We start from the raw sequence: 13478 nt of genomic DNA on the forward strand, positions 1-13478 counted from the left end.
AGGGTCATTTTATTTAATAAGTATAAAGTGATAATTAAGCAGGGTAACTGACAAATATCCTAATAATAATATAATTGATAAATAATGTCTCAAATAAATAGCACTAATTGGACAGTATTAGTAATGCCTGTTGACTCATCAAGAGTCAATGAAAACCAGTTGTAATTTTTTGCTTTGTCTTTTAATTAACTCTTATTTACAATTGATAAATATAATCTAAGGTTGTGTTTACAACTGATGCAATGAGGAGGGCAGAGGGACATCCGAGTCTAATACTAAGGATAAGAACAGCATTCTATTTGAAGTGTTCAAAAAATGCCACAATTACACATACTAACTGTATATTTTTGTCTGCATATAAATACATACACAACAGCATTTAAATACAATAGTATTAAGAGTATTTAAATACAATATTTTTTTTTTTAACAGCATATAAATTACACACACTTTAGTTATTCTAAGATGTATCATAAAAAAATATTTATTGAATTAGAAAGAATTTTACTCATCAGTACTATAGAATATCATTTGAAACAACAGAACTTCTTTGAGAATCTAATTCCTTAACAAGTCCAACAATTAACGGATGTGAAAATTTTCCTTTACAAGAATCAAAAAACTGTTGCAGAGAACCTGGTCTCGACTCTTCTTTTTCATATTCAAAAGCTTGAAGTATCAAATCAAATCTATCTAACTCTTTAACAAACTGTGCCTCAGGTGTTCTTTGTTCTTCATATTCCTAGGGAAAAAAAGTAGAAATAGATATACAAGTCGATTTTTAATTAAATTAATTTTATTTACCAGTCTAGTGAGAGAGGCTTGTATAAATCAAGTAAATTTTGTTATAGGTTATTTAACACAGAGTACATTTTCCCTCTTCCAAAATAGTATGATCATAAACAGTAATACGATCTATGATTAGCTTATTAGTCATATTCCTTTTCTTGATCTGTTCATCAAAATATTAAGTCAATCCAGATAGAGTTCTTCATAAAATAAACATATACCCTTTCACAATAATCAATGAACACTATAGCATCCTATTACTGTACAAAAATTTTAGATTTAAGATACATATTATTAAAATTGGTCATTCATTGATTGTTCATTCTTCAGTATTTTCAAGAAATATGGTATTACTCGTATAAAATAATACTGAAATTTAAGTTTTGCTGCTTATGATTTGATTAAAATCATAAAATATGACATGAGCAAAATTTACCTTACCCTGGAGGAAAAGCAGCCCATGAAGTTATAGCTTGCTAATATGACGGCTTGCTAATCAAATTCTGATATGATTTAAGCACCAGAGGGTATGTGTAGGAAATTTTTATATCAGTTATTTATTCTCTTTGGTAACTGCAGAGTGATACTCAGTTACAGATACCACTCTTTGTTTTTTTAAATAAATTTTAAAGTGTGTGAAAAATGACAAGCCTGAGTGGGATTCAAACCTAGAACCCGAGATGCTATTATTTCACTATGGAGGTTGAAATATAATTTATTAATTGCTTCTTTTTTATCAATGTAAATTTATTAAATTTCTTGTTTCTTAAAAATTTAAAGCCTAATTGATAACATAAGGAAAAATGTTGCCTTTTACATTATTTATTGCTTTATTGTTTTTGATATAAATTTATCAAATGTTTTGTTTAAAATCATTTAATAGAGCCTTTTCACACAATTCAGCTAAAACAATTTGTGAATATCTTCCTTCCATAATCAAGAACCAAGACTTAATAAAAATTTGCTATATGGATGCAACATCAAAGTTTATTCTACATGAAGATAATTAATTAATTAATTAACACTGAAAAGACATGCTTTTCAACTACTACTTAAAACTCTTTGGTTTTTTTAATTTGCCAAATCTATCAAAGTGAATGAAATCTACAGAAAACAACTGAAAGCAAATCTTAATAACTCGGTTAAAACGTTTAAAAATATAAATGTGAGATCATAATATGCCCTAATATTATGCAAGACTTACAAGATAGAAGCAAAAAGGACCACCTTATTTTAATAAAAATAACCTTTAAGTTTTAAATAACTTTACTAGTTAGGCTTTTATTTAAAAACCTTTAAAGGGTTTATTTAAATAAAGCATTTTATTTTGTGATACTAGTTAGGAGGTCCAACTTTATCTCACAGGCAGTTTACCCATTAGACTGATCAAGGAGACATTAGACTAGAATCAAGACCTTCATCTGGTTCATAAGTAGTCCCTCTACTAGCTACAAAGGATGCACTTGCTCTTCAGTATGGAAAACCTATCAAGGTTAAAGAGAAGGGGCTACATCCACAAAACTGATAATGGGAAAGAACAAATCAAGGATACAAAAAGATAAGATAATTACATAAGGATATTCGTGTGAGTGAACCTGATGATGCTGCCAGTGCTCAAGAGAGTGATGTGGTCAAGTGTTGGATCTTGATGGAAATAACAGTGGGTACTCCAAGGTGGTGCCTGCAGGGGACTCAGACAATTAGAGTCTGAAGGTAAGCTGAGGGTGGGTCTGGATTAGGAGAAAGTTCGGAAACCTGTCTTATGAGCTGACAGTTTTTGAATGGCCCTGGCTGCTTTGAGGCACATCTTCATAGGACTGGGAAGAGGGTTTCTCCCCTATGCCAGTATTGTGGGGTCGTTGACTCCCCAGAACATGTGCTATGGTGTGGGCAATGGCATGTAAAGCGCCCAGTAGTGGATGAGTTTGGAGAGTTAAGGCTCGGAAATGTAGTCCCTAAGATACTTGCCTCAGAAGCAGCGTGGTGGGGGTATAACTGCTATGGTTAAAGCTATTGTGCGTGGAAGTGAGGCAGAGGATGGCAACTAGGAGTACCTCACATGGGTTGAAGTTGATGAAGTGCTTTTTTTTTGGTTGAGGCTTGTGTTTTATTGTTGTATATTTCATTATTATTCATTGTATTGTATATATGTAGTTGGGCAACATTAGTTTCTGTCAGTATTATGTATATGTGTTAAGTATATGACTTTTATGTATATAGGTGAAGTTGCATCATCGGTATTTATGTATGTATTTTATTAATCATGTCTTCATGTATTATGTAGGCAAGTATTCAGGTCAGGGCTTATGTTGTAGTGAATTTTATTGTTGCATATTATGCATTTGTCATAGTAGTTTTCAGTACTATTATGTACAATTCTCTAAAAGGGTATACTGGTCTTTATATGTAAGAAATTACTTTTGGGAGTAAGATAAGTGGTTAACTTTTAAGGGAAAAATAATTTTAAGGGAAAAAAGTGTGGAGCATAACACTGTCAGTACATGAAAATTGTACTAAACAATTATTTGCAACTGTGTGGCTGAAAATTATTCAGGGTGGCCGTTTTTGCAGGGTGGGGACTGAGTTAAGCTTAAAAAGCGGGTCCGATCTCCACCTGGTATAATTGAAAAAAAATAAATTCTATTGTTTTGTTTGGTAAAAGTGAATATAATTTTGAAGAATAATGACTATTTTTTTTTAACAAAGATTGAACAAACATAAAATAACAACAAATTTAAGTTAACATAATTAAGTTTCTAATTATAAGTTACAAGATTCATACTTAAAGGCACCAGATCTAACAGCCTATTTTTGTATGTTAAAAACTCATTCTGATTTTTTTTTTTTTGGTGTGTTTTTCCACAAATAAGAAAAAAAATTGAAAAGCACAATGTTCTGTACCATAAACAGCTATCACTGTGAAAGATATATTCCTCCTCCAGAGTATGGAATTTTGAAGGGCTCAGTAAAATTCTGGATATGCTATTCTGTGCATCACCACACATGATTGTATCTTACGGTTGTTTTTTTTCTTCTTTAAGCAGTTTATATTATCATATTCAAAAGTAGATTGATGTTAGTTAATAAAACTAATAATATACATTAAATATCTAATTATTATTAATAAATGTTTTTATACAAAGTTCAAACATACTTAAAACTGTGACATCTTATAATATTCCTTTGTCAAATAAAAAGATAATATTAGAATTAAATAGTTTTCAATTAAAATTGAAAGTTTAAACAAAAAAATTTGGGAGACATCTCTGTTTCCTTATTTTACATTTCTTTTGCTGGTAGTCTAAATAATACACCATCATATTAAGTGAACCACTCTCAGAGAACTGATTACATTTTATCTACATAGCAATTACATGACCATATTGTCAATAACTTAAAATGCACAGGTTAAATAATTCAATTCAAATACATCTAGTACGTGAACACACAAAATGACAAAAAACTGGCTTAATCAGTTTGTAAGGTTACAAAATGTTGTAGGCTTAAGAAATTAATATTGTAAAATTATTCAGTATGTAGCTTAATCTATTTTTCCCAAACAATGAGGTACACATCCCATTTCTCAGTTTCACAAAAGATATGAAAAAAATAAAGTTTAAGTTTTAAAAATGATATCCATTTTTCACAAGCACTCTTCAAGACTTTCACAAAAGTTCTCAAAAACATTACCTACCATCAGTTGCATTATGGAAGCAATATCCTGGCTTATGGCCTTCTAAAATTCATCAAAATTTCAGGATTTATTGATGAACAGTCGGGATTTAGGAAACCTCCACATGAAAAAAATCACAAACTCTAAGGTCCAGAGAATGAGCAGGCCATTAAATATCTCTACTGTGAGTTAGGCACCCTGAAAATTTCTATTTCAAACAATCCATCTTATGGGTATCAATTTCCACTGAAAGCAACACGTGTCTTCTTAAAAATTCAGGTATCAGGACATCTTGAAGCATGGAGAGGTAATGCTCTCCATTAATGGTGAGCAAAAAAATACTTTATCACTATGAAGCTGATGCAGCTCTTTAGGATACGTAGGTGACCACTAGTGAAAATTTGTTTGCTGACATGCTCTGACAGTTGAAAATGTGCTTTATCGCTCATCAGAAGAACCACATCATTATTTTATTATGTCAATCATTAACTCTGTTAAAGTTGTGCATTATGTGTTAATTTTGAGGTTTCAGCTGCTTCACAATCACCACTTCACAAGAAGTGCAAATCCATATGCAGTATTCATCTTATCATGCAACCTAAGAGATTGACTGCTTGCTAACATGCTCAACATTATCTAGTACCTTGTTCTTTCCATTGACTTACTTTTTAAAGCTAAACCTATAGCTCTGAAGTTCTATACCCATAAAAATATGGTATTATAAGATGAACACAACACATTCGATCTACATTTACTTAATTGTTGGTGCAAGGTAGTAACAAGATTCACCATTTTTTAAAAATGACTACAATAAACATGCAATACTTGCCTGTCCACATCTCCATTGCTACTAAAGTAGCTCTGTGTGAGCAGTTGGCTCCACTCCACTCCCCTTTCACATCCGCTGTGTTGTTAGTTGTGTGCTAATGAAAACCTTCATGGTTTTATGCTGCATATATTTACGATTAATATATGTATATTAATAACTTTTAAACAAGCAAAACAAAGGAAAAACATAAGTTACTCTTTAATGATACTTCTGTGTTAAGCACAATATAAAATGACACTTATAGATATAATAATTATATTGTATAAAATATATACAAATACTGTATAAAAAATAAAAATAAATAGCTAAACAGAAATCTACCTTTTTTTAACAAACACTACCTACTAAAAATGATTAATTACTTGTACTAGTCATTACCTTAAAAAGCCCAATCATATTACCACCACAAGAACCAACTAAGGAAGCAAGTTCTTCCATCGCTTTTACTTCGCGTTTATGTTTCTCTTCAGGAGTAACACCACAGTATGGAGTAAGATCACCAACAATGCACTCAGCCAAATCATGAATCACAGCTAATTCCATGCACCTAAAATAAATATTCATTTACTCAGAGTCAAGCATGTTTTAATTATCATTACCTTCAAACATGTGAAAACATCCTGCACAAACAAGTGGCATCTTGATAATGTTATTATTATTTGGTTAAAATAATTCATTAAGGAGAAAATATATAGCAGTAGATAATGCTTTTTATAGCATACTACCTAATTTACTTTTTCTCAGAAAATAATGAAAAGATACAATAGAGATGAAATATTAATAAAACTATGAATTTTCAGGTAAGGACATCAAAATCTTGGAGAGAATTAGAAAGACAAAACTTGGATAATCTGGATATCTTGGATATTCTGGAGAATTTGAACTGAGGAGCTACACTGGACAATTGGTGAAGGTGGTTTATGGGCTGTGAGAGGTCTATAAACCATTTTACAGAGATAGATAGATGGCAAAAACTTAGGAAATGGAATCAGATGATTAAGAAATGTAATAACCTTTAAAGCGCTTTAAAACTATTAAAAAAATCTATCTTTTTAAAATGATTTTATTACATAATGGATAAACTAGTACAGATTGTTGCAACGATATTAAACTGAAATTTGACTAACACGAAGGCAGCAGTAGGAAAAATTTTGGTTTCCCATTGTACCTGGCGTAGATTCATTATTTTTGAAAATTACTCCCATTTTTAAGAGCAATTTATGTTTTATATCTGGTTGTCTACAACCTCCAGTTATATCTAACATACATACATATTAAAATGATTTATTACAATTCAATCTAAAATGAAGCACACATACATGTGCTAGACCTACTCAATTAATTTAAAAAAAAAAATTGTTTAAAAAATTCATTACATCAAACAATTATGAAGTATTAAATAAAAATAAAAGAAAAATTTATATATCTTAAGTTGAATAACAGATCAATCATCAAACTCAGCATTTTTTTGAAGGATTAAAGTGCTAAGCATCGACCTTAAACAGATAATTACTATAAAACTTAAATAAAAAAAATTACTTAGCCCTATCCAATTTATTGTCATTTCCATCCAAAAGAAAAGACATCACAGCCATTCTATACATATGTCCAGCTATGCTTTCTGGTTTTTTAACATTTTCCAAAACCCATCCTGTTCTTGGTATATGCTGAAAAGCAAAATAAAATATTAATTACAAGACAAATTGTATAAACCAATCAATTTTAATATAATTCAAATGCTAAGGGAATGCTTTCAGTTTTGTGTGTTGCAATAGTGGCAACTATTACTAGTATTAATTAAATGTAGAAAAAAAAATACAAACGCAAATCAGTGGCAAACACATTCCATACTGTACAGGTATAAACTAATAAAAATTTAATTAACTACTCTATAAGTGCATTCAAAGAAAGCAGGTAGGGCTTAAATATAACATTGATGCAATTCTGACTAAAGCACAGGTTACTTTCAGTGATTTTTGATTGTCCATTAACTGCAACTTCACATTATAAATTTGTTATTATTCAAAAATATTTAACACTGGAAAAAAGATGTGGAATATTTATTCACAAAAGTTTACCTATAATAAACGCTTCTATCCTTTGTTATTGCCATAACATAAAATAGATAGTTAGAAAATCTAACTTAATTTTCATAATAGTCCCATAAGGTGTTTTAGGTTTATTTAAACACAATAATGGTACAGTAATAATATAACGTACATGTACAATTTATTCGTGCCGAAGGCTTCTTTTCCGATTTACTTTTACCTTAACAAGAAAGCAAGTTTCAGCACAATTTGTGTCGCGTTAGAAAAAAATTAGAATTATTCCAATTATTAAATTAAATTATTCTTATTCATTTTTCTCAAATTAGGCGTAATAACTTCAGGGATATAAGCCTACGTTACCTTTAAACGTCCAGCGAACTCCAGAAATTTCAATATATTTTTATTTTTATTATCTCCCATTTTATTTTAGATAATATTTACACTTAGACACGTTTAATTTAACCTAAAATTATTTGTAAAATAATATAACTATTAGTAAAAAACTATTTTATTAGCACCAAAATTCTAACCTAACAGGTTTTTAAACTCGTCGAAATCATGCGAAGACTGCCGGCACACACATGAGAGTTAAGATAATACACCTTCACTTCGTTCAAACAACCTCATATCAAATCAAAAGTTTGTCATTTGCCCTCTGTTCCACTTATAGCGCTGTGCTATATTGCACTTCTATACTAAATTGCAGCAGTGAAAACACAAATTCACTGAAATTAAATTTAGTGATAAAATCTAATATTTTTACAAACTTAACATAAAAAGAAAGTAATTATTAAAAAAGACGATGAAAGATTATTCAAAAGTAATTAATCAAGACAAGTGATTATATCAAGATATATGTTGTATTCACCGCGCTGATTGTAAATATTAAAAAAAGCGTGCTTTATTGTAGTTTTTGACTTACGAACATTTTAAACACACATTTCCGTAAAGGCGAGGATAATGTTTAATGTTAACGTGAATAAATTACAAAAATGAAATTAAACGAATTTCTAAACTTCTTAGATATCAGTAGATCTAACCTAACGCTCACTAGCCGCATCTAATTAAATATTAAATAGACCGATTGGTAGGCTAAGTCAATAATTGTATACAATAGCCAATTATTTAGTCCGAAAATAATGTACAGTATTGATTAATGAAATTTTTGGTGAGAACCAAAATGAGGGACATAACTAGGGTAAAAGGCATCGTATTGACTATTTTTAGATGCTATGCTATAAACCCACCGGGTTAGTCTAGTGGTGAACACGTCTTCCCAATTCAGCTGATTTGGAAGTCGAGAGTTCCAGCGTTCAAGTCCTAGTAAAAGCAGATACTTTTATACGGATTTGAATACTAGATCGCAGATAATGGTGTTCTTTGGTGGTTGGGTTTCAATTAACCACATATCTCAGAAATAGTCAACCTCAGACTGTACAAGACTACACTTCACTTACACTCATGCGTATTATCCTCTTTATCCTTTGAAGTTACCTGATGCTAATTCAAAAAAGATAAACAGGAAAAAAAGGAAGGATGTTATGTCATATCTGAGTCGTTCCATTAGAAAAGCATATATAAAAATATAGTTATTTGAATGCTAATGTTTGAGTCTTAATTGACTTTTATTCCCTTCTCATAAGTTAGGAAAAGATAAAAAATCCATCACATCATGTTATTATTACAACAAAAAGATGGTAAAATTTAAAAACTATGGTAGAGCGGTACTTTTTTCTTGATGATTAACAAGATTACCATAACAACGTATGCCAAGAGTATTGACTTCTGAATACTCGTCATCTTTCTAAATGATTATCAGAAAGAATACTTTCTTTATTCTTCAAAGAGATTTTTTACTTGAACAAATGAAATTCTTTTACTTTTCAAAAAAATAATTTAATTTTTTTTATTCGTGTACTTATTTTATATCAAAACAAAATAAATCTTTTTTCAGAACAAAATAAAAATTGACTCATAAGCTGTTTTAATTCTTTTATTTCATAATAAAGTAGTTATTACATTGGCCTTGGAGATGTTATATCTGTAATATCTGGTTGTTTTGTGTCTTACAACTAACGTTACAGTGGTATGAAAAGGAACAGCAAGTTTAAACTACTTTTAGAGGGCTGGAAAAATGTGTCTGTACAGAAATTCTTAAGTGTTGCTTCATCCAGTTCTGTGACACACAGGATTAATTCCAAAGGGGGACGCGGCGGTTTGCCGGCTGCGCGCAAGGCACAGCTGGCAACCTAGTGTAGGGACGGGAAGGGTAGACTCTCAGTGGAGGGATGTAATGGTCGTCCAGAAGGGAAGGCTACTGCATCTTGATGAAACTGAGAGGACCCCGATAGGATGCCACAGGGAAGGCAAGACAGGGGGGCAGTCGACTGCCACGACACTCCGACATTCCTGCGCATAGCCTAACGGCGGAGGCCGGGGATGTTGAGGGTGTTTAACAAGGTTGAAAAAAAGGATCAATTCCAAAGGACGACCTACCCACTGAAAAAGACACTAGATTTGCAATTGTGGCATGAATGCCAGCCTTTAATACAATAATCGCGGTCTTAAGAGTGCTGTCCTAAGCATCTGATTAAAGGCAATACAGTCTCATTACTGAAACAACATATAAAATAAATCAGTTTCTCCTAGGTTACAAATTGAATCTAAACTTTTCTGGAATTTCGGATCCCTTTTTATGAAGTGGAGTATTATTAGTTTTGCTCTAAAAGATTTAACTAATTAATGCAAGGCTACTACATTAACTCAACCTAACACAATGATTAGGGGATAGTTTTCTTAATAAAACTAGATAAATTACAAATAAAATATAACATTAAAAATATAATATAGTTTTTTGCTATTACAGGTTAATATTAAATTCTTCCAATCATTTGATTACGATTTGCATTAATTTGCCTCTACATGAAAGTAAAGAATACCTCTAACGATCATTGTCTTCTTTTTAACTTATTCTTAATTTGCCCAAGAATTAAATGTTCCTCATTCGAAGCCAAAGATGAGTTGCTGAATTCCCACTTAAAATGTTCTGCTTTACAACGTCCCACTCCCCACTAATACATAATAGAATTATGTATTAATAGTATTGAAGTACAGCAGTACTTTACTGTACCGTAAAGTAAAAAAGAAACAAATCAAAATGTTTAGTGAATTATTTTCTGTCTTGTGTTTGATATTGACTCATTATTCTACAAACATTTTATTTTAGTTTCTTATTTCTCAGATGACTTTAGGATTCCTAATCTATGAAAACGGTTTCATTTATTAAGAATTTCATAACAACAGAGTGGTATTTGTTCTCATCATATCGCAATGGCATGAGTCCGTTCACTTCTGCAGCATTGTCTAATTAAAAAAAGTTATGCAAATATCATTAACCTATTACTGTAGCCATACGTCGCATATTTTTCCATTTCTTTAAAAAAATTCCAATTAATGTCCTAAATTGCTGGAATTGGGATTCACTGTAGATATTTATGTACTCTTTTGGGAGGAAAGTGTCAAATTTACAATTAGTCAAGGGGTTTTGTAAAGTGGTTACCAACAATGGTTCGTATCTTTTTGAAGTTCAGTGTGGAGTAGTTGACACAAATTGTCAACTTCTACAATTTTTGGCAGGAAGGTAAAAATTGGCATTTTACTACATCTTAGCTTTTGAATCACTGCATAAATCGTGTATGTTAGCAATGTTAAAAGGAACGAAACACGCTCTTCATAAGCGACTTCTTGTATAATACGTATATGGTACCGCTATATAGTAGTCGCCTACAATTTCAAAGACTAAATTTCACCGGTCAAGGGCGTTTTACCACTGTATCATATATCTACATACAATAACCTGTAGTGTTGCAGTGAATATTTGAGATAAATCAAATTTACAGAGTTCAATTTCAGTGATTCATTCTGATGGGAGCAGTCATCTGAGGTCAAACTTTTGTGTGAGATTTAGTATTCCAGTTTTTTGCAAATAATAGTTCGTTGCGATTAACATTTTACAGAGGTTTATCTTATCTTATAAAGTCTTTTTTTATTATTATTTATTACGAAATATAAGTGGTATTGATTTAGTATTAATTAGGGTAAATATTGCATTGTGATAAGAATCGCTAGATAAAGTAGTTCAAGATAAAAAAGACAAGAATAGTTAGCATATAATAAACGTGCAACAAAATAATATTTATACTATAATAATAAGGGAATAAAAGTTTGTAGAGCTAAACCTGGTTCAGGGTTTTTTTAACCATCAATTTGGTTTCATATACAGAAAATGCAGATGTCGAGTACAAATCCAAATAACAAAAGCCTTAATTTCGCATTTGGCTGGGAGTGATAAATAGAACTTTATTCGCTTGAATACTCCTGCCTATTTTGTGATAAATAATACCGTTTTATTGATGAAACCAAAATGTATTGCATCAAAACTGTATTTTTCTCTTGTTCTAATTAGATATATGAAGCTACACGACCTTTTTCTTTTTTTTTTAATATAACTCGGGGCCCTAAATTACTAAATGCATAGATTTATTGCAAAATTCTTAATTTCTTTGAATAAAAAAATTTATATACCTATCTTCAAAACTGTAGAAAGAGTAGTTTTGAAATTAAAAATGCCATTCAAGTTGCATGATATAGAATTTCATACATTATGATGCATTTTAAAATAAAAAAAGGAAGATAAGAAATTCTAAAAGTTCAAAAAGAAAAGTTAAAATGAGGCATATGAAAGATAATGTAATTTTGTTTAATTCATTGATAGAAAATAATGTACCATTTCTCAATTTTTACTTGATTCAGCTAAATAAACACCCAAAATGTGCACATATGCATGCACTCTCAAACAGATGCATTGTTTGAGTGCATCTGTGATAAACACAGTATTGTTAATTAATTCCATTAATTTATAAAAAAAAGGTGAATAATACTTTCCTGGAAGGTATTATTTATAATATAAAAACCATTCAATTTTTGTATTTTATAGAATGTCTGGTAGGACATGTTGCAATTTTAAAACAAATGAAATATATTTATCATGTGATTATCTGTCTTGTGATATGTCCCAGACAATTAGCTTTCCTGTTTTGAATGTTTAGATTAAGCTTCAACTCTCATTCACTCTTCTGATTATCTTATTTTTCAGTATATCTGTCCATTTAGTTCTATCCAATCTCCTATATAACCGCATTTTAAATGCTTTCTACATTTCTTTTTTCTTAATGTCTATGTTTCACATCTGTTCAGAAGTTCATTCTGAACAAAATAGATAAATAAATAATCATAATACAAGATCATTCCTCATCTAACTTCATCTTACTGTTTCTTTCTATTAATTGGTTTCTTAGCCATTAATATTCTAGCTTTTATTTCATTTTTACTTATGCAACCTTCTGTTAACACAGTACCTAAATTCTTGCACTGCTTTACTTGTACCATCCTCGTATCCTTGTACTTGTCTCCTATCCTCTTTGTTGATGTATTCTTAACATTCATTTTCACTCAATTTTCAAGTCAAAATATAGAATATCTTATAATTTTGAAATTGTTGAATATCCTTCTAACTTTTTTATACATTACTTCATGCCATCTTTTCCTTTCTAAATCTTTTACTTCTGACCACTCATTTTCAAAGCATTTCTCTTCTTTTTGTGTCACTTCTTAATTCAGTTTTCTGTAGATCCTATTATTCCTACCCTTATATTTTCATCCTTTTTGTTTTTTATTTTCTTTTATCTTCAATGTTTTTTTCAATTGTCTCTCTCAAAACCTGTGGCTTGTTTATTATTCTTACCTTATTAAAGTCAATTATTTGTCATCTGCTGTTTTTATTGCATCATTTATAATTGGTCAGAATTCATTTACATTCTAGCATTTTGTTTTTCTACCCTTCAGTACCTGAAACAGCATCTCTATTACCTGTTTTCAATTACTGTTATTTTACTGATTCCAATTAAATATTTTCATCATTTTTTTTAACTCTCTTCAATACTATTTCTATTTCTGCTGCCAGAAGTAACTATTTACATCAGTTACTGGCAACCTGTGTGCGTTTTTAATCATGTTAGTAACTAAATTCTTTTTCTACAATTTGAAACTGCCTTTTGATGATTTCATATAGTCTTTTTTT

The 13478-nt window shown here is 30.5% G+C and overlaps 1 protein-coding gene across 1 annotated transcript; it reads right to left on the minus strand.

The window, feature by feature from the left end:
- Nucleotides 1–324: 324 nt before the first annotated feature.
- On the minus strand, nt 325–7947 carry LOC142319780 (5'-deoxynucleotidase HDDC2). The gene is made up of 4 exons (XM_075357455.1): nt 7700–7947; nt 6831–6958; nt 5670–5838; nt 325–742 (listed from the first exon to the last, which is right to left on the minus strand). Exons 1-4 carry the CDS (start codon nt 7757–7759, stop codon nt 518–520), a joined length of 582 nt encoding a protein of 193 aa, XP_075213570.1. The 5' UTR covers nt 7760–7947; the 3' UTR covers nt 325–517.
- Nucleotides 7948–13478: the final 5531 nt, after the last annotated feature.

The sequence above is a fragment of the Lycorma delicatula genome, chromosome 1 (genome assembly GCF_047948215.1).
Source record: "Lycorma delicatula isolate Av1 chromosome 1, ASM4794821v1, whole genome shotgun sequence".
Lineage (NCBI taxonomy): Eukaryota > Metazoa > Arthropoda > Insecta > Hemiptera > Fulgoridae > Lycorma > Lycorma delicatula.